Source organism: Tetrao urogallus, assembly GCF_951394365.1.
Source record: "Tetrao urogallus genome assembly, chromosome: 1".
In the NCBI taxonomy this organism is placed as follows: domain Eukaryota; kingdom Metazoa; phylum Chordata; class Aves; order Galliformes; family Phasianidae; genus Tetrao; species Tetrao urogallus.
Genome location: NC_136813.1, coordinates 15,843,541 through 15,865,132, shown reverse-complemented (window position 1 = coordinate 15,865,132; position 21,592 = coordinate 15,843,541). Strand labels below are relative to the sequence as shown.

The 21,592-nt window shown below is 42.5% G+C and overlaps 1 protein-coding gene across 1 annotated transcript; it reads left to right on the top strand.

Moving 5' to 3' along the window:
- Positions 1-2,287: 2,287 nt before the first annotated feature.
- NPAT (nuclear protein, coactivator of histone transcription) lies at positions 2,288-19,884 on the top strand (the record flags this gene model as incomplete). The annotated part of the gene is made up of 18 exons (XM_079535033.1): positions 2,288-2,324; positions 5,279-5,397; positions 5,742-5,802; positions 6,971-7,043; positions 7,515-7,555; positions 8,605-8,835; positions 9,306-9,390; positions 9,652-9,784; positions 10,395-10,486; positions 10,570-10,657; positions 11,688-11,784; positions 12,249-12,380; positions 13,121-14,821; positions 15,941-16,056; positions 16,156-16,264; positions 17,296-17,353; positions 17,767-18,922; positions 19,807-19,884. 18 exons carry the CDS (start codon positions 2,288-2,290, stop codon positions 19,882-19,884), a joined length of 4,407 nt encoding a protein of 1,468 aa, XP_079391159.1.
- Positions 19,885-21,592: the final 1,708 nt, after the last annotated feature.

The window sequence follows — 21,592 nt, the reverse complement described above, 5'->3', positions numbered from 1 at the left end:
TCTCCTTTAAAAGAGATGGCATTTGCTTGACTTTGCATTTCTGCTTTCCAGAAGATTATGCTGATACAGATCAGGAAATGGAACCATATACAGTTTTTATGCTTCTCCTTTAGGTGACACTGGACATACGCTGCTGAGGATGCAATAAGACGATGCATACCACTGCCTACTGAATACTGAGGTGGGAATACAGAAATACCCATTTAGACAAATAAGGCAATTATAGTAGCAGTCAGATCTGCTGTATTTATCTTCCTCTGCTTCAGCCACCAGCCGGGACTAAGGCTGTTCAGAAAGACATGGTGACCAACTGGGAACAAACGAATAGCTTGGATTGGAAGAGACTTCAAAGATTACTGAGCTCCAACTCTCTTCCTGAGCTAAAGGCTCAGACCGTGATGCAGTACTGTAGATGGTGCCTTACAAAGGCAGAGCAGAAGGGGACAGTCCTCTCCCTGCTGCCACCCCTCTGTTGATACAGTCTAGGATGCTGGTAGTCTTCCAGGCTGCATGTGCACACTGCTGGCATGAGCCCAGCTTTTCGTACCTCAGGACCCCTTAGTCTTTCTCCAGAGGGCTCTTTCAGTGTGTTCTTCTCCTTGTCTGTATGCATGCGTATTCAAGATTGCAAATGCAGCACGTGGCCTTGTTAAACCTCATTAGTTGTCATGGGCTCACTTTTCAAACCTGTGTAGGTCCTCTGGGTGGCATCCCTCCCTTCTTTCGTGCCAACTGCATCACTCAACTCAGTTTGGTGTCATCAGCAAACTGCTGAGGGTGCATTGCATCCCATCATCTAAGTCACCAAGCATGGCTGGTCTCCACCTGGACATAGGGCTGCTGACCACACCCCACTGGCTGTGTCCATCCAACCAACTCTCTATCCACTGAATGCTCCAGCCTTCAAACCCATATTTCTCATATTCAGAGATAAAGATGTGGTGCGGGACCACATCAATGCACAAGCTGAGATAGACGACATCAGTTGCCTTCCTTTGTCCACCATTGCTGTCACTCCATCACAGAAGGCCACCAGATTGGTGAGGCACCATCTGCCCTCAGGAAGCCGTGCCTTCTCCACTCATCGGCTCCTCAACATGAGTAGAAAGCAACAAGTAATTTTCAGAACACTAATGGCTTCTAAAACATCGAGGGGCTGTGCCATAGGAACAACCGCAAAGCATCTCTAAGCCTGAATCCCTGCACTGCTCTTCCTGCTGTCACTCCTCCAGGCACCCCAGCGCGGCTACCAAAGCCACACGAAAGCACAGCCAAACACCCTGCAGCTGTTCTCTGCTCGCAGTAACCTCAACTGCCGTCCCCTCCTCCAATGGCTCCACCACAGAATCACAGAATGGCCAGGGTTGGAAGGGACCTCAAGGATCATGAAGCTCCAAATCCTCTGCCACATGCAGGGCCACCAACCTCCCCATTTAATACTAGACCAGGCTGCCCAGGGCCCCATCCAACCTGGCCTTGAACACCTCCAGGGACGGGGCATCCACAGCCTCTCTGGGCAGCCTGTTCCAGCACCTCACCACTCTCTCTGGAAAGAATTTCCCCCTGACATCCAACCTAAATCTCCCCTCCCTCAACTTAAAACCATTTCCCCTTGTTCTGCTGTTATATACCCTTTCAAAGAGTTGATTCCCTTCCTGTTTGTAGGCTCCCTTTAGGTACTGAAAGGCTGCAATGAGGTCACCCTGCAGCCCTCTTTTCTCCAGGCTGAACAAACCAGCTCCCTCAGCCTGTCTTCATAGGAGAGGTGCTCCAGTCCCCTGATCATCTTCTTGACCTTCCTCTGGACCCTCTCCGACAGCTCCCTGTTTTTTTTGTACTGGGGGCTCCAGACCTGGACGCAGTACTGCAGATGGGGCCTCACAAAAGCAGAGTAGAGGGGGACAATCACCTCCCTGTCCCTGCTGGCCACCCCCCTTCTGATGGAGCCCACCAAGGGCTCCACCAAGCCCCATACCACGCGTGTGGCCCGCCGCCCTCCCGCGCCCCCCGCCGCGCGTGCCCCTCACCTCGGGGCGGGGACTGAGGGCCGCGGGGCACCACGCGCGCAACGTCCGCCCCGGGCTCCGCCGCACAGCGCTGGGAGCGGCGTGCAAGGCGGGCGGGCGGACCTGGAAGCGGATACTCGGGCCGCGGCGGGTTCCGGCGGAAGGGGCCGGGCGCGGCGCCGCTCGGCGGAGTTTCCGCGCCTTCCCCTCGGTGGCGGGGCGGTCGCGCTACCCCTCGGGGAGTCGTGCCCGTCTGCCCGGCCCCCGCCCGCCTCGCCGCTATGCTGCTGCCGTCAGACGTGGCCCGGTTGGTGCTGGGTGAGTGAAGGAAGAAGGCAGGAGGGAGAGCTCGGGCGCGGAGCCCGGGGCCGTACCCCGCCTCTTCGGCCGCTTCCACGGCGCTCCCGGCCCGCCTGGGGCTGTCACTGCGCTGCCCGAGGGCCGCGGGTGGCTGAGCCGGGGACGGGCGGGGCGGCTTTGGGCGGGCAGGCAGCTAACGGGCGGGGCGGTAGGGCGTCGGAACCGACCCGAAATAGCTGATGGCGGCGGGTGAAGGTGAAGGTTCTGCTGCCCTCCCTTCCCCTCCCCGTGTGTGCCGGTGTGAGAGCTCAGCCCCTGTGCAAAGGGTGTTTTCAGGACTGAGGCGGCAGAGCGAACTGTTTAAATGACCGCGTCGTTTGGTTAATGCCGAAGATGAGAGCAAACGAGGTGAGGGCTGTGGTTTCTTTGAGGGCAGTGGGGCATCAGAGCAGCTTCTCAGAGAGCTGCGGGTGCCTCATCCCTGAGGTGCTCAAGGTCAGGTTGGATGGGGCTCTGGGCAGCCTCAGAGTGGGGCAGTCCTGTGCGTGGCAGGGGTTGGGGCTGGGTGGGCTTGAAGGTCCCTTCCAACCCAACACGTTCTGTGATATGACAGAGCAGGTGAGCAGTGTCAGTGAGCAAGTCACTGAGGTTTTCTGGCACTTTCCTTTGTATTTTCCTTCAGTTATCCATCATTCTCCTGACCTAGAGCCATTAAGGTTGTGTCTTCAGTGTTCCTCCCGCACGGTTTAGTTTAAATTCCACCCGAAATGTGCATTGCTGCTATCTTGAGAACTGAGGCCATGAGGATGGGTTGTATCTATTCTGGCAAAGCAACAGAAGGTTTCAGGAAACTCTATGCATTTTGAAAGGAGATTTGAAACGACCCAAGGAACATGAAGATTTCTCCCTGAGCTTTGCTGTAGCAAGTTGGTTGAGTTACAGATTCCTGGGCTGACAGCTTATCTGTCAGGCTCTCAGACACTCTCAATAGAAAATCTTGGCTACATCCTACATACGAGGGATGGTCCATCCCAGCTTGTGTTGGCTGTGGCACAGTGCATGCATCATGTGCACTGAGCTGAGCAGCTCAAGGTGTGGAGCGGGTGTTCCCTGTAGTGAGCTCTGCTCCCCATTAGGGATTCCTCCTCCATGAGGCATCGCTGAGCTGTGAGCTGGTAAACAGGCTGACAGTGCAGTGCTTCCAGCTGAGGATTTGTTTTCTCTGGCTTTCTGGTGATGTGAAGGTTGGTGGTGATTGAGTTGATAAACAAGGGTAACATGTAAGATAAGCTCACCCAGAGGAAAACTTGTAACAAAATGTATATTTTTCTAAAGAACATGAGCGTCAATTAATACTATGAGTTAAGTTTTTACATTTCTTAAGTAGAGCAAAATTAGGAATCATTCCTAGTTCAGAAGGAACTCAACATTTTTTGCTTTAATTTAGTTTTGGCAGTGTTGAAGATTGTGTAATATTACATAATTATTAAATACACGCACGAGCAGGTAAGTTACATTACCCAGAGAATATTGATTCAGCCATTTCTGAAGGTTGGTAGGCCTTACTTTGCAGGAGGTTCGCAAGCATTCAGTCATCTGATGTGGTGATGTAGTAATAGATTCAAGAAACATTGCACCTTTTAATGTGTCTACATGATTTGGATGGGAAGAACAGCCATACCAGTGCAGATCCAAGCCCTATCTGCCTAATACCTTGCCCTCAATCCTGGCCAACCATGGGTGGAAATAAGACCAGCATATAATTATATTTTCCCAAAACACACTTATGGCTTTTAGCAAGTTAATGGTTTGAGTGTTTTCTAGCAAAATGCGGGTGAAGAATGAAATTTAGTGGCCCTTTCATTTCCACAGTGCCACCACCACTATTTGTCAGGTAAGCCAGCTCCTGCATCCCGATTGCACCCACAGTGGTTATTCCCAGACTTCAAAATGTGCTTATTATTTGGAAACCAGAGTGTGGGCTTTTTGTGTCTGGGATGTGGTGCCCTTTCCGGATATGTTTGGATCTGCTAGAAGATGTTTGTCTTCACGCAGATTTCAAGTCAGCATTTTTCTATAGGCAACATTGACCTGAGGCAGTCCATTTGCAGGTTCCACGTAAATCCGTATGCTGTTGTATATATAACCTTCATTGTGTAATTAGGTTTGTATTTTAATGCTTCTTGAAAATATTTCATGTTCAGTTCTGTTACAGACTAGAAAGGAAAGGCATTTTCCTTTGTGGCTCTTTGTTCTCAGCTCCTTTATTCAGATTGAGCTCTTTTTATCTTTTAGTGTTATAGCAGTTGACAATCAAAGCAAGACTTGAGAAGCTTGATGAAAGCAGACTGTATTTGTAATTTTGGAAAAGCAGATTTTTTCAGCATGCATCCTATTATGGTAGCTGTCAAGTCCTGGGGTGTATGGGGTGTGCAGATGGCACCTCATGCATCTGTTCCAAATGAAAATCACAGGAATCGAGTGAGGAGAATGTTTTTATTTTGTCAACTTTTATGCAATGTATTTGTGGAAAAAAGTTAGAAACACTGTTCTATCAATTGCACGTTCTACCTGTTTTAGAACAGGATGTGTGCACAGAGTTGCACAGTATTCCTTCTAACAGGGAATTCCTCTAGAAGTCCTTTTAACTATCAAACTACGCTGTTTAGTCTGTGTGAGTTTCGTGTGCTGATCTCTTGAGCCAAGGATCGGAAGTTGCCAGTAGGTGCCCCCTTCCAGCCTTGAGTTGTTTGTAACACGGTGGAGTATCAGCCATGTTTGGTGTCCTCTCTGGTTTTAAAGGAATATTTTGCAAGATGTATGTTCTTTTGAACTAACTCTGCATCCTCATTCAGCATAGAAATCCTTAGCAAGTGGCTCACCACGGTACACAGCTGTTTGTGTTAATGCTTTGATGTCCACTCAGGAGAAGAAATGTATGAAATATAATGGTTTTATCTGATTTGTTGCAGGGTATTTACAACAGGAAAAGCTTCTAGCTACCTGCCGTGAATTTATTTTAGAAAGCTCTGATTTGAAGGAATATGCAGAGCACTGTACAGAGGATGGGTTCATTCCAGCCTGCTTGCTGGTGAGTTTGTTTTCTGAACAGTAAGGTAAATTGTGTTCCACCAATGGTAAAGAATATTAAGGTTTTTCAATGATTGCTTCTGAAATGCTGCTTAAAATGTTGTGAAGATGAGTTGAGGATGTGCAGGTCTGACTGCAGATCATTCACTTCAAATTTTGTGTTCATTGTTGCATTCTGTGACATCGGTTGCACTCTACGTGGTTTGAGATGGCTCAGCACCAACAGCTGAGGGTCAGTAGTGTTAGTCTTCTGAAGAGCTGCTTAAATGCGATGTGATACAGCAGATGAAGAGTAAGTTGTTAGAGAAGATTCTAAAATCAGTGTGTTTTTCTTTTTTTTTTCAGTCCCTGTGTGGAAAAAACTTGACAACTATTCTTAATGAATATGTAGCCATGAAAACAAAAGGTAAAGCTTCAGAGCAAAGCTCTTTCAAAATTTTTCCTATTTCTCTGTTGTGAACTTCCTTAAGGAGAGAAAATTTCTCCACCTGTGCTTGGATTTAGTGCAACTTTGTCTGTGCTGGAAGATTTCCCCATTACCTAGACAGCTATAAATTAGAACACTGTTTAGTGAGCAGGTTGTCTTTGGAGTTTCCATACTAGGTATTCTGACTTCATGTTTGAGTGAAGCACGAAGATACAATAAAGTGTGCAGAATGTGTAGGGTTGTGTTTTTTAAGTTGTGCTGTTTCCTGTGAGATAAAAGCCAAGAAGAATCCTGTGGTGTGAAGTGTTTGTTGTCTGGTTTTTAGAACTGATTAAAATAAGTCTGAATAAATTAATATTTTATATGAATAGTAGAAAGAGAGTTAGAGCTTTTCTTGTTCAAAGTTTAAAAGCAATTACTGAGCTTGTGCATGTTGCTTAGTCTAAACACTTCTTATACATGTTGCATGATCAGACTGTAGTAGTGTTTAGATCCAATTTAAGAAATGTCACATTTGGATTACTTTTTAAATATTGGTCTTTTCATGCTGTGTTTAATAGGAATGCTAGCTTAGGCAGAAACGTACTTCTTTCATAGCAGTTTCACGTTGGCACCTTGAAAATAGTATGTATGAGTGCTTGCTTCCTTTCATTTATACTTGAATGTTCTGTACTTCGAGTAGCAAATGGTTTTACTTGTTTGTGCACAAAATAAAGCCTGAATTACAGAGGGCCATATGCCACATTACAATCTTCAAAATCATCCAAGTGGTTTGGGAACACAAGTCCCACTTTCAGAACTGAGGAAGTTAATTTAGGTTAGCGTGTGTTTGCCCAGGTACCAAAACCATATGCAGGCTATGTTGGGAAATACTGTCTTGAACATCTTTCCCACAGTTTCATTTAGGCTTCTAAAACTGAGAACTGCTTCCATGACGAGTGTGTATTTGTATCAAATCAAGTTCTTTAAATTAGGAGTTGGGGCTCTCTAATTAGCAGAATACTGAGAAGACAAGTAGATAACTATGGTTAAATGATGCTTGAATCATCCCATCATAATTAGGTTGACTGTGATTTTACTTTTCTCTATGTGTTACTTGTTGTAGGCACTTAAAATGTGTTTCTTATTTTGTTATGGTTTGCTCTAGAAACAACAAACGAAGTTCCAGCAATGATGTCATCTCTGTGGAAAAAATTAGACTATACACTTTCTCAGATAAGGTAATGCAGTTCTGCAATCAAAAAAGTAAATTGTGCCATAAGATTGAGACCCTGTGTTGCTCAGCTCTCCTTATCATTGAATGAGAATGCTTTTGCTATCTATTGCCTCTGAAAGATGGTGAGAGAGAGAGGTATGGAGAGCTGGTAGTTTTGCAGACATTTCAAGATAATGCCCTCCTTATCTGCTGTTATGGTTTTATATGTGGCTTTCCAGTCATAAGGCAATACATTATGAGTCATATAGAATCTGAAACCATTGTGGTTACTTGATCAAAAACCCAACACATTCTTCATCTGAAGAATCTGTGGCCATTGTTTAGAAGTGTAAAAATAAAAATCAATAGAAAAAAACTTTGTGAAGAAATGCTTAACTGTGAGCAGACTGATGTTAGCTGTATGATGCCATCACGATGCATAGTTGAGTGCTTCCAGTGTGCTCCATTCATTTATGTCACCTGCTTTATTTTCTAGGAGCATGCAAGGCTCCACGGGGTTTTCTGCTAATCAGAGGAGTAAGTATCTGAACCATTCATATGGGATCAGTTGACTTTATGTTCTAATGATCTGTTTTGGTGAAAAACAAGGGAATGCTGCAGCAAGCAGTAACTCAGCCTTACTCTTACAATATTGCCAAATCTCTACTGCAGTAGTTTTTAGCATGTGACTGCTCTCTTCAGCACAGCCTGTGGTTTACTGTGATGGTCAGGAGACCAAAAAGAAAAGTTGTGCCTTTTGCAGGTGACTCGAAGTGTCAATACAGTGTTTTCTTATCTGCTGAAATCTTTTTTTTTCCCTTTAATGCCGTTCAAATGTCTAAAAACTGCTGCTTGAATCCTGAAGCGGTTCACAGAGGAACTGAAAACGTAACCAGTCTTATTACGATGTGTTTCCAATGAATGACAGTTTTAAAGATTATTTTCATATGAACATGTATCAAGCAAAATATATTGTTCTTCCTAACAAAGAGACACTTGTTCTGTCGAGAATTGTTTCTTCCATTGCAAAAACTGCTGAGAGAACTTTTAAAGGCAAAGTTATTTAACTTGAAAATACATTTTTTACTTTGTAGCACTATTGAGTAACCTGTATGAGAAAAGGGAACATGAAATATAGATAATAATTATTTTTGGATCTGAGATTCACTGGATTGGATGGCATTCTGTTGTTTGAATTTGCCAGGTTTGGTATGATAAAGAAATACAAGAAATAGCCTTGTCTTTGCTATTCCAGCCAAGGTCAGTTATGAGTTGCATTTTACATAGTGAAATGTCATTTTGGTATGATTTGTTCCTGTTAGTGTTTAAGCAGTGGTATGAGTGTGGTTACAGTGTCAGTGTAAGTTGTCTGTATTTGAATTCTTTTGGTTCAAACCTGTAATGCAGAAGACAAAGATGAGTGGTGCTTACTTGTTGAGTTTCATAAACCAGTTGTTGAAGCACAGAAGAGTTCCAATGAAACACCTGTAATTAGGTCTAAAATTACTATATTCAAAGACTGCTTCTTTTTAAGCATCCTTTTTAAGATGGTTTATCATATATTTTCTTGTCTTTGCTATCTCTAGCACGTACAAGAAGTGGAATTGTAGAAATGAAACGACAGAGAATGCTTCAGCAATCAGCTCCTCCAAATTCAGGACTGTTATCTGTAGCCCCTCAGCCAGGACCACAGTATCCCTCTTCTACCGTATCTCCTCAAGTTATCCACAAGCCAACAATAAATCAGAGTATATCACAGGCAAGACTGAATACGTTGTTTGTTCACCAGCCACAAGCCCAAGAAAACAAGATCGGCAGTAAGTGACCCTGTTTTTTCTTTAAAACATTTATGTCTGTGGAAGGTCTGGATATAGGTGAATATCTTCTAGAATTCGGACTAATTGTCTGCTACTGAAAAAGTTTTAGAGAATTTCAAACTCTTCATAACAGTTAAAGTGATTAAAATAAATGGAGTGCCAAAAGAGAAATGGCTCTTGCAAACTTGCTGGCTTAACATCGGTTCAGAGATGAAGTGCATCAATTTGTCATTATTTGATTGTGTGTAATTACACTCTCCCAAGGCACTTGTAGCAGAGAAAACAAATTTTTTCTCAGGTTTCTCCTCTTTAAAAGGAGTGCTTCTCATTCTCATGATAATACAAAACTATTTTTGATTAATTCCATGGAGTTGATTGGTATGTAATAAATAATGTGAATATTTCTATATTGCCCTGGAGTGTCAATGGAAAAAATATTTATGTTATTGTCTCTTTCTGCCTTTATAAAGCAGGAGATTTCATACACATTCAAGTTCCAGCATCACAAGAACGAAAGCTTCACTCAAACTTGCTTTCTCCAGGAAGGAGAAAAAGGTGATCACTTCTTTTAGATCATGTGGAGATTTTCCAGTGTTGTAATCCTTAGCATAAGTGAAAGGCAGTTTGCCACAGTGTGTGTATATTTCTAACTTTTCTGAAGTCAGACACAATGTATGCATAAGAGATAATGAAGCGAGTGTTAGATTTTGTTGTATTTCCAGTATGTGGTTAATTTTATGTTGATTATGATCTTTCATTTGCTAAGAAGGAAGTATTTGATTTAGTGAACATGACAAATTGCCTGGAATGTTTCAGTGAATCTCAAAAGAGGAAAAGTGTGGCAACATCTGGACCTCCTGCAGGAAGTAAAAGTTCTCAAGATCCTGATGAAGTAATAATAGAAAAAGAAAGTGAGCCACTTGAAGAGTTTATAGATGGTAACTTCCCAGTGAGTATACAATTATGGAAGGTATTTACATTTAAGAACCAACTTCAGACTAAAGAGAACTACATTTTTGTGTTGTTTGTTGTAGGAATTACAGAAATTAACTTCTGAAGCTAAATGTATTGTTTATATTTGAACTTGCTCTGTATATTGAGCTTGTGAGGATAGCATGTTTAGGCAGAGTTTTGGTGGTGTTTTTTTTTTCCTTGATCTACTGACTTTGCTAAGACACGTGTGAGCTGTTAGAATACTGTTATTTTTTTTAGCAAAGGAAAACCAGAAAGCAAAATAAGCCTTGCTGTACTTCAGGAGAGCAGAGAGAGCGATGCTTATGATGTTTTTCATAGAGATGTTGTTCAGTCATAGATGGCCTGTCCTGATGGACAGTAAAGATACTGCAGTCAGAGGTAAGTCAGCTTATTCAGAAAGAGGAGGAGTTTGTAACAGCTACACAAGAAGTAGTTGAAGTAGAGCTTGTCATCAGTGTCTGTTGTATCAGGGAGTGTTGTGTATATTGAATTGATTGTTTGATTTTACAAGTTGGAAATTTATGCTTCTTTTTTGTTGATAATAAAAAATAAAAAGCTGACTGCTTTAAAATTCTACTTTCTAGCAATTGATTATTGAAAATGCCAGAGAAAAGATCCTGAGCAACAAATCTCTTCAGGAAAAGCTAGCTGAGAACATTAACAAAATCCTGGGCAGGTAATAGAAGGAACCTCTAAATTTCATCTGTACGCTTATTTGATTTATTTTTGAGTTCTGAACTAATAACTGTTCTGTTCCAGTGATGGCAATGTCACTCAGGCACCTAAACAGGCAGAAAGTGGCCCAGCAGAACAGGAGACTTCAATTGATGAAATCCTTGGACTTCAGGTGGGTCTGGTTTGTACTTTTTACATTTTTGAAGATCAGGTACATCAGAATGGTCAGTAATGGAGACTTTGCTGAACCTGTGCCTACCTTTAATCTGGCATTGTCCTCCTCTCCTCATTCTCCTTCCCCTCTCTATGAAAGACAGCTGAGTCCATCTAATGGGTAACTTCTACCCAAGGCACAGTCCCACAACTTCCCTTTACAATCATCATCTCTTACCTATTTGGTGAGCTGGTTCAAGGTCTGAACCAACAGATCTTTTGCTGGAGTTAAGTTTTAGCCAGTTTAACGCTCTGAATTCATTCTTCACTGTGCCGGGCAGTGGAAGCTGCAGCAGGATTGCAAGGCAGGGAAGTGGGACCACTTCTGGCATATCAGAGTGTTACAGAGAACTTAGAAGATCTCCTGGAGGTCATGGCATGTATTTGAATTCTTGAAAAGGCACTGAATGCCCCACTCATCTTCTTCTTGGGCTGCTACCAAAGAAGTCAGCCTGGAGCAGGAACCTTAGATCAGTGTCCTGTGCAGCTGTGCCTCCTAGCTGCCTGCCACAGAAAAGTAGTCATGTTGTAGAACAAAACGAGTAGATTAAAGGAAACTGTCTTTTGCATAGTGTTGTCTTACAGATGTTTGCAAAAACAGGAAAATCAAAAGTTAGTTTGGGGATTTTTTGCCTGTGGTTGGCTAGTGCAGTCTTACAGTATTCACACAGTCTATATGAGCTTCCACTGTACCCTGAAATTCAGTCTTTCTTAACAAATGCTTGTCATTATTTAGAGAGTATCCCAGCATGCATGTGAGGGCTGTAATGTGTGCCAGAAATGTTGGGATTTTGCAGGGCTCTATTTCTTCAGTTGTTAATATTTTTTACAGACCCGAAATGCGTGGCAGAAACATTTCCTATGTTTGTCTTCATGTTTATGTGATGAACAGAAGTAACAGAAGTGAAAATAAGATGGAAACGATTCTTACCCGTTTTTCTTCGAGCTGTGAAAGCAATTGTCTAACAGTTCTGCATGTCTTGTCGTAGGGTGAAATTCATATGTCGGAAGAGGCTATACAGGACATTCTGGAACAGACAGAATCAGATCCAGCTTTTCAGGCACTCTTTGACTTGTTTGATTATGGTAGGGTATATTGTTCCAAATTGTACCATTGTTATAAAACAGCAAGAATTATGATATTGTTTTCAAACATTCCTTGAGGAAGCAAAGCTAGCTCAGCAGACCTCTTTTGCATGAGAAATAGACTGTATGGCATCTGTGTCCTGTGACTTGGAATTGGATTCTGGCAAACATGACTGTAAAGTACTGAGGATTCATTTGGCTGAAACTTTAGACTCTTCTGATATAAGGGATGATAGCTCATGTCTGTTTTTCAATTCTTTTGTGTTATTTTTCTATTTGATCAGGAATATCCTTGCATAAAATATGTTTCTGTTGCTGGATTTATTATGAGTACAGAGTTTTTGATGTGTTTAGGATAGTATTTCTTGAACTTGAAATCTATATGATTCATTTAAAATGCATTACTTACATTTGTATTTAAAATAATACATTTAATCATTCAGCATACTCTATTTTGAAAATAGGGAAGAACAAGGTAAACAAGAATTTGCCTGTTGGTATTTCTGGTCAGAGTGGGGTAGAAAACACAATCCTGGTGGATGCGGATAACCTGGAAACACTTGAAAGTTCTTTAGGAACAGAAGAAACTAGTAAGTGTAGGTTTTGTTGTCTTTTGTTGTCTGTTTGTGGTTCTTTTTCCCTCTAAAATTCCTTCTAATCTGTTCATTTTTTTCATGATGAAAGTATCTCCAGACAGTTAAATTGTTAATATTTTTGGTGCTGATACGTCCTCTGATGTTTACCTTGTATTGTCGTGTGGATGCACTTAGTGTGTAAGAAAGTTTCAGGCTATTAAACTTTTGCAAGTAATGTTGCTAAGCTCCTGTATGAAAGCGGAATATCTGCAAAACTTTTCTCATTCAGAACAGAGATTCTATGCAAATTTTCACTGTAGAGCACATAAAGATAATGTTTTACATCTAACCTTACTACTCTTTTCTATCTATTCTGTATTGTGTTGGTTAATTGATCCCCAAAATAGCCTTACTCTGGACAAAAGGTTTGTCTGCCCCATTCTTAACAACTGTCAGTCAGTAGCAGGTATTGAAAAAAAGTCAAGCAATCTTTATCCTGAAGTATTCTATGAGCAACTGACCTCTTATGTGTATGCTCATTATTTATGCTTAGACTGAATTAACAAGTTGTCCAATCTGTGTAATCTAAGTGTATTTTGCATGTACTCTCCACACAACTTGAAAGTAAGGATGAGTAGTGTTATTCCTACTTCATTTTATGTGGATCAGTTTTCCACTTAAGTGATTAGTTCACTCTAAAACCCTGTACAATTACCATTCTTTGTAATAACTGTGGAACCAATTTAGTCTCTGTTTTACAGGTGATAATTCGAGAGAAGTGCTGTCCTGTAAAGGTTTTCAGTTGGAAGAAACGCCGTGCGCCGTGAAGAATCCCATTAATGATGACGATATGGCAAAGAAAAATGCAACCAATGACCAACTGAATGGAAATTGTAGGCTAAGGAAGGAGGCTGACGTACTTAAAGCCATTACCCATGAACATATTGATGAGCTGGAAATTGCTTTTGACTCTGTGCCTGTTCTGACTGAATCTAACAAGAGGCAAATTTCTGATAGCGAACGTCATGAACACTGTCAAGATTCTTATGGTAAAAAAGACTCGTCCACACTAGTACCTGGAAGTGAAAAATGTATGGAAATTGAAAAAGATACACTAAGTCATAGTGCTCAAAGTAGTCCTAATTTGGAATGTGTTCATTCTGGTAGTCCGCAGATTCCTTTGGTTTCACTGGAAGAGGGTTGTAGAGCTGGTGAGAACAGAACACGGCCTGCAAGTAAATGTCACTTTTCACCACACACGTCGATACCTGAAAAAACACTCGCTAAAAGCCCTCCTGATGGAAGCCCTGTCCACAGTGCCCTGCTGAGAAAAAATAATACATCAATTTCTAGCCCATCAGCAGATTCGGGAAAAGAACAGGCTGTAACAAATGGTACAGCTCCGTTACTTAATATTTCACAGGAGAACTTGAGCCACCATACTGACCAGCAAGATCAGAGTGCGCAGTCAGACTGTGCTGCAAAATCCACAGTGAATATATCAGATCTTGGCAAAACCGAGTTGCAGCTTGAAGCTGCTGGTACTTCTAAGAAAACACAGTCAGATGATCAGCATGCACTTGATAACCCTAAGAAAGACTTTAACCTCCCTTCAGGACTATCGAACTCAGAGGGAGCACAAGTGGAAGTGCAAGAAATGCAAGAAACTTCATCTTCTGCAAAAGCAGATACTGATAACATGTATTTCTCTTCTGGTAATGATGCATGTACAGGAATTTCTGTAGTATCCACTGAAAATAACCTTACTACATCTGAAACGTGCCGCTCTCCTCTCCCAGAAACTGCTTCTTCAACAGATGAATTGAGTACTGAAGCCAAAAGCACAAGCGGTGCATCTTCCAGTAGTCAACCAATGGATGTTGATCCTTCTAATATCATGTCCCTCAAGATCATCATCAGCGATGATCCGTTTATTTCGTCAGACACGGAGTTAAATAATGCTGTTTCCAGCATCACAGGAGAAAATTTGCCAACGATAATATTGTCATCTCCAGCCAAATCCCCCAGCAAAACTGCAGGCCTGTCCAAGTGTCTGACTTCAGAAGACACAGAGAAAAGTGCAGAGTCAGCTTTGGCAGAGCAGAATCTCCTTGTGCTCCGACCTAAGGATCCTGTGGTCACCGCAGTTAACACTCAGAATGAGGACTGTACTGTTTTTTCAGTTGCAAGCACAAGTAATCTTTCCAAGGAAGGAGGTTTTATTCAGTTGATGCCGGCAACAAGCACAGCTTTTGGCAGTACAAACAACCTGTATATAGCCACCTGTGTGACTGACCCAGCTGCCTTAGGCACGGCTGTAACTCCTTCCAACGTGGTTGTGCTGCCCGGCAGCTCTATGCCTCTTGCTACCCAAGCACCAGCAGTCCAGCAATTACGGACTCCTCCTAGATCCAGCAGTACATTTGCAGGAAACCAGGCTATCTCCCCAAGCTTCCCACAAGGTAATTTCACTATTTCACAAATGATGTTGTGTTTCATTCTTTCATAAAAGTGACCTGAATTTTTAAACGTTGCTCTTTCTGCCCCTTGAAACCAGGAACTCGTGAGCATGTTAATTGCTGCTAAAATTAAATAAAAGCCATGGAGAGGCCCTGTCTGCTATGCGTGGTAATTCTGTGTGATAGAATGCAAACAATAGGTACTTCCACTAAGCATCAAAAAGAACTATTTGATGTTGGTATTTCTGCCTTTAATTCAAAGTTCAAGACTTAGGATAGCTACGTTCTACTACTTCATTTAATTTTGAACCATTTCTCAAAAAAAGGAAAAGTATTGGATTAAAGGAGCCTATCAAAACTAATGATAACACCTGTTTTCTAGTTGAAATGTATAATAAGGACCATGAAGATTTTCAAAAAAGGCAGAGATTTTCCTGCCAAAGGTTTGGCTGTACACAATTCTAAGAAATTCTGTCTTGAAGCTTTTATTTTCACTTCCACATGTATGTATGTCGCTCTGAATGTAATGCCTCTATTTCCATGGAAACTACAACAGATAGAAAGAGCACTACTTGGTAGAGCAAATTCTCAGCTACAAAGCACTATTTTCAGCACAGTCACTGCCATTAGCTCTGCACTTTTGCTGGCAATGAAAAAGAGTCTGGATGTCACACTTACAAAAGTCTGCTCCAGCAGATGTGATCAGCTGTTTTACTGCTGCTGTGACCATGGACTGTGTTGTTGCTAGGAAAAAGTTGCTGCCCACATGGTCCACTTTTCACTGTGCTCACAGCCACTGTTGGTCTCTGTAAACATTCAGCAGGTGTTGATGAATTTCCATTGGTGACATCTTTTCCACATGTGGGAATTCAGTGGCAAACCTTTGATCCATACACACTCCCATGTCAGATGCCATTGTGTCAGACTGCCCCTCTGCTGCCAGCTGTCACACAGCAACAAAATGCCACGGGATATTGGTGGAAAGGTTCAATATCTACTGCAGTACCACCAGCATCCACCTCTGACTTTGTGGGCCAACATCGTAAAATAGGAGGCATTACTTCTGGAGCAGCCCTTTCATTTTTGTTTCTATACAATTGTAATACTTTGATGTGTTTTTAGGTTCTGCTATTATTATCACATCTCCAGTGCAGCCTGTTTTGCAAGGAATGGTGGGAATGATTCCTCTCTCAGTAGTGGGACAAAACGGGAATTCCTTCTCAGCGCCTGCCCGCCAGGTAGCCTGTCACAATTCAGTCTGTCTCTTTTCAAAATTAAAGCTCAAGTGATAAGATTTCTTCTGCTAAACTGTAACTGAATATTTTGATTCTTTTAAGGTTTTGCATATGCCTGTAGCTAATCCAGTGTGCAACAGAAATGTCCCAAAACTTCCCATCCCACCCAAATCACAAAAGATTCCTGGAGCAAGAAACAAGACCAATGCAGGTATTCACTTTGCATTCTTGAGGAGGGCAGAATACATGTGAAGGTTCTAAAGATGTATGAGTTCTGCGTAATAAATGCCCTGGGAAGAGTAAAGGGAAGCTGTCTGTCCATGTGTGGAGCTCCAGTACAGGAGGGATGTGGAGCTCTTGGAGGGAGTCCTGAGGAGGGTCACAAAGATAGAGCTCCTCTCCTATGAAGACAGGTTGAGGTAACTGGGCTTGTTCAGCTTGCAGAAGAGAAGGCTCTGGGGAGAACTCATTGTGGCCTTTCAGTACTTGAAGGAAGCTTACAAACAGGAAGGGGACCTACTTCTTAACACTGATAGTGACAGGATGAGGAGGAACGGCTTTAAACTAAAAGAGGAGATAAACTAAAAGAGGAAATTTAGGTTAGATGTTAGGATTACATTTTTCACTTGTAGGCACAGCTGCCCAGAGAAGCTGTGGGTTCCCCATCCCTGGAGGAGCTCAAGGATGGGTTGGATGGGATTCTGGGCGGCCTCAGCTGGTGGGGGCAGCCCTGCCCATAGCACAGGTTTGGAACTGAATGATCTTTAAGGTCCCTCCAACCTAAGCCTTTCTGTGATTCTATGACAACTTGTGCATTAGCCAATCTACCTTTTTTAAAAAAAGCCGTGGGCTTAAGCATAAAAATGAAATAGAATGAAGCTGCAAATTAAGAAGAAACTGAGGATGGTGCAGTTAGTCTGCTTTCTGGTTCTCTGGGTGACCAAGAGAGCTCTCTGTAGTTACTTCCCTTCTACTTGGAAATTTTGGCTGTGCATTTCTAAGTCCATCTCTATTGGTTTTGTCTTGCCAGACATCTGCTACCCACATGTAGATAGCAGGTTTCTTGGTCATGCTCTTTGCTAATTTGTTAATCCGTATATTTTAAAGTAAATGAAAAATTTGCAGGGCTTTCTCACTAGATTTTATTGATTCTCTACCAGCTAAAATGTCATTGCACTAATTGTGAGATAATGTACTCCAAATAGGAGTAGTAGTCTACCAATGCTTTATCTCTTGTTCTAGGAAAACCGGTACCGAGCGTATCCGAAACGTCAAACCATATAAATGCTCGAGCACAAAGGTAAGAAGTACCAGGCATTCAAAGCTGCTTGCCTTCTCCTGCCATGAATTTCTTCGTTCAGCATTGCCTAGGAGGAAGGCAGCTTTTTGAACAGTGGCATAAGTAGGATCCCCCATCTCTTTTCCCAGGTCGAAGAGTGGCAGCCTCCCTAATTGTTGTTACAGGCTCCATTTGCTACCTTATTGTCATCCCTTCTGGCCTCTGAACTTTCTGCAGTCGTTATTCCCTATTCTCAGTATTTTGTGTGTTGATAACATTTATTTATAGATTGAAGAGAGTTGAGGAAGTCAAAATGAGATGATATCATTTTGATAATTCAGCTTTCTGTTAATTTTAACTGTCTCCAGACAGCTGAGCTGAAATTATGCAGTAAGAACAAGTATGTTTCTGAAGTATTTTCACCTCTTTTTCAGGACTGGAAATTCAGACAAGCTCATCACTGCAGAGCTAGGAAGGAAAGCGGAGGAGAACTTGCCTGCTGCACCAGCAGAGAGCACAAGCTCAAATTCGAGACAAAGTGAAAGTCACAGGAGAGTGCTTTGCTTTGATAATATCCTACCTGCTGCAGGTGGAAACAGCCAAGCACAGACTGTGAAGAGTTTGCCCCAAAAAGAAAGAAACGAAAACTCTTCGTTTGCTGTTGATTCGGCACCATCCTCTGCCAAAGCACAGGCAGCAAAGCGAGAGAAAGATAAAACGTTGCCTAGAATTCTCTGTAAGCCAGAAGTTGCTGGCAACAGAAGCACAGCTGTGAAGGAGCCGCAGCCCGAGCGGAAGGTTGTAACGGCAGGGCTTCCCTCAGATCCCTTCCACAAGGCTACAGCAAATAAAGAAAACGAACTGCGAAGAGATAGTGATGAAAAACAGAAGAACCAGGACACTGCCAAACTGTCCAATGGCCAGCAGAGTGTTAGCTTATGGAATGAGAAGACGGTTGCTTCGGTGCAAGAACTAAACAAGAAGCAAGGGTCACTGTCAAATGGGAACAGCAAATCTTCACCACCTGTTTCTCTGTCTTCAAAGGAGCCAAAGCGAGAAGCAGCTAAAGTTTCCAGCCAAGGCCTTTGCCTGTCAAGTCCGTTCACCAAGCAGTGTGTGGAAATGTTGCAGGACATTCAGTGGCACAGCCCTAGCGGTAAAACAGTTGAAAACGGCGAATTGCCAGTACCCCGTACCCCGTCTGGAGTTGGAGACAGGCACACAGATGACACCGCAGATAGCGTACGAACCCCAACCTGCCGGCGATTCAACGAGGACAGTGCAACCCCTAGAATCATGGTCCCTCCTGCCACACCAGACCTGCCTGCCTGCAGCCCTGCTAGCGAAACTGGCAGCGAGAACAGCGTCAGTATGGCTGCCCACACGCTGATGATCCTCTCCCGGGCTGCTATTGCGAGGACTAGCACTGCAACTCCTCTGAAGGACAACACCCAGCAGTTCAGGTCTTTAAGGAGCACGGTAAAGAAAAGGAAACTAGAGGACTTGAATGAGGGTGAGAGAAATTCTCGTTCCACAAATAGGAAAGACCTCCAAAGCTCTCCAACGCCATCAAAAAAGAAGAAAATAAAGGTAAGTACAGACACTATTGAAATCATGAATGTATTAAACATGTATATTGTTTATAATGGTTCAGAGGTATTAGTCCAAATCCCTGACATCCTATTTATGTTTGTCGGTTGCTAACACTGCCTCTTGGCCTGTTCTGAACTAAGTTCTCTTAAGATGAATGAACTCTTCAGATACTCATAGAATCACAAGGTTGGAAAGGACCTACAAGATCATCTAGTCCAACCGACTCCTATCGACTGTCCAGTCATACCTATGAAAATCAAATGATTTCCTTTAAAAAATGAATGAGTTTGTAAATTCTAACTTCAACTTAAATTTCTAGATTGAATTTAGAAATTGGGCCAAATTAGACTATGGCTTTCTAAAATCCAAACTGTTCTTGCATCCTTATTTACTGCTAGGACAAGCCTACATTTGGTGTATTCTCCCACTTTGTAGCCCAGAGAACCTTGCCTTTGACTTGCGGGTTTGGCAGATAGCAAAGGTGTGAGACAAAAAGGTGATGTATGTCAGCAACCAAAAAGGAGGCACAGTATAACTTTGTTACAACTAAGCATGGCAGTCACATAGTCCTGACATATTCTAAGTGAAAAGCAATCAGTAACTCATCCTGCAGGTTCCCAGGGCTGAGAGGTGTGCCTGTTGGAAGTGGGGGAGGGTGCTGCTAAAGTTGAGAGCTGAATTCCTGCCCACAGGCACACGGTTTGTACGTTACAGGTATACAGATGTCTGTATGCACTTTGGTATCTGATTTCTGAGTGAGCTTTGTGGAGTTCTTTCTGCAAAGCAAATGGAAGGATGAGAGAAGACGGAATGCTTCCAGACTGCTTTGGTACCCCCAGCTTCTCAGTATCTAACACAAGTGTTCATTTCTTCTCCTACAGAAAAAGAAGCTCCCAAATTCTTTTCCAGCAGGAATGGATGTGGACAAGTTCTTGTTATCTTTGCATTATGATGAATGAAAGAAGGTGAACTGTGACAATATAGAGCTAGGGATCGTTATTGCTGAGGTTTTGCATGAGAAATTAGTTCTGAAGGGTGAGTTGCACTTTCAGTGCACTGAAGTTTCACTTTATAGCAAAATCATGCTGTTTCTGAAGCAGGTTGCTAAGTGTAAATATTGAGTTGGTATATGTTTATTTTTGGAAAAGCACTTGCGTAATTATAGAGCCATTTAATTTGCAAAGTTGTAAATTTGTATAAATGTAATGTTAAGAAGTTGTATGTTTCCCATTATACCCCGTTGTCTGTGCTCTGCTGCATTCTCTGTTACCCATGGGAACTGCTTCGTCCCTTCGCACAGCAGTTGTACATTTGAAGGCGGCGTTTGTAGTTCACTGCTCTGAGCCCTGGCTGGTTAACCTCCAGCTTCCCCCCTTGCTGAACCCCACAGGAATTTCACCTTTGGCTTTGACTGGTTTGGACTCAAAGTCTTTTCTCCTGGAACCATCAGACCTGTGTTGTAAGGCTTTGAGAGAACGAACAGAAATACCCAGTAACAAAACAGAAGGGAAAAAAAACAAAAAAAAACCCCAAAACCCACCCAAAGCATTTCTAATCTCTTGGTTTTCCCAACCAGGCACTGAGATAGAAGGATTTCAATTTGTGTAGGCCTCACATGTTTACAGGGTTTGTTACACAGGATGTCTTTGATGCAAAATTACTTCCAGTGTAAATACTTAAATTGTAGCCCCAGCCAGACAAGGATTTCAAGTGCTCTACTGCAGAGGTAAATTCTTTCATCCATCATTTGTACTGTTGAGAAAGCAGTTGTTAGTATTACTTATCCTTTAGTAAGACACAGTAAAATTTGCACCTCATCTTTCTGTTTAACGTAGGACTTGCTGTAGTTACAGAAACTCTTCAGGAGAAGAGCAGCTCAACCTGCATTTTACGTATTAACATTAGCATGGGAGCAAACGAGCACCCTCATCCTTGCTCCAATAGTGCAGAATGCTCTCTTTTGGTGTCCTCCTGGGTTCTCAAGTTATTGAGGTCTTAAACAATGCAAGTTTTCCTGTGAGAGAGCTGTACAGCAACAGGGCAATGTTTCAGATAGTATACAAGGATTCCTAAGGAACCAATATTATGCAGTAGATGTTTATATTAAACCCATCCAATAACTGAATACTGCATAGCATTTACAGCTTAAATAAATATTTTTGTTTTAATAACAAGTGTGTCTTGTTTAATGTTTTGTTTGTCAGCCAAGCAGTTTGGTGGATATTGTATAGATGTGTTACGGTGGTATAGATATCAGTCATTTTTTGTAGACAGAACTGAGTATTAAACACTGGATTCTAATAGCACTAATTCGTAGAATAGAACCATAGAATGGCCTGGGGTGAAAAGGACCACAATTATCATCTAGTTTCAACCCCCTGCTATGTGCAGGGTCACCAACCACCAGACCAGGCTGCCCAGAGCCACATGCAGCCTGGCCTTGAATGCCTCCAGGGATGGGGCATCCACAACCTTCCAGGGTGAAATTGCCAGGGGCCAGAGCAGGAAAGCCAAAAAGATGTTTGCTGCAAGCCAACCTTTCATGCTTGATAGTACTGAATGCTGATGTGTGATATTTTTAAGCAATTTATTTGCCACTTATTTAAGGCAGAGTGTTGCCCTTCCATAGGGCAGCCAGTATTCTCTGTGCTTCACTTTCAGTGCACG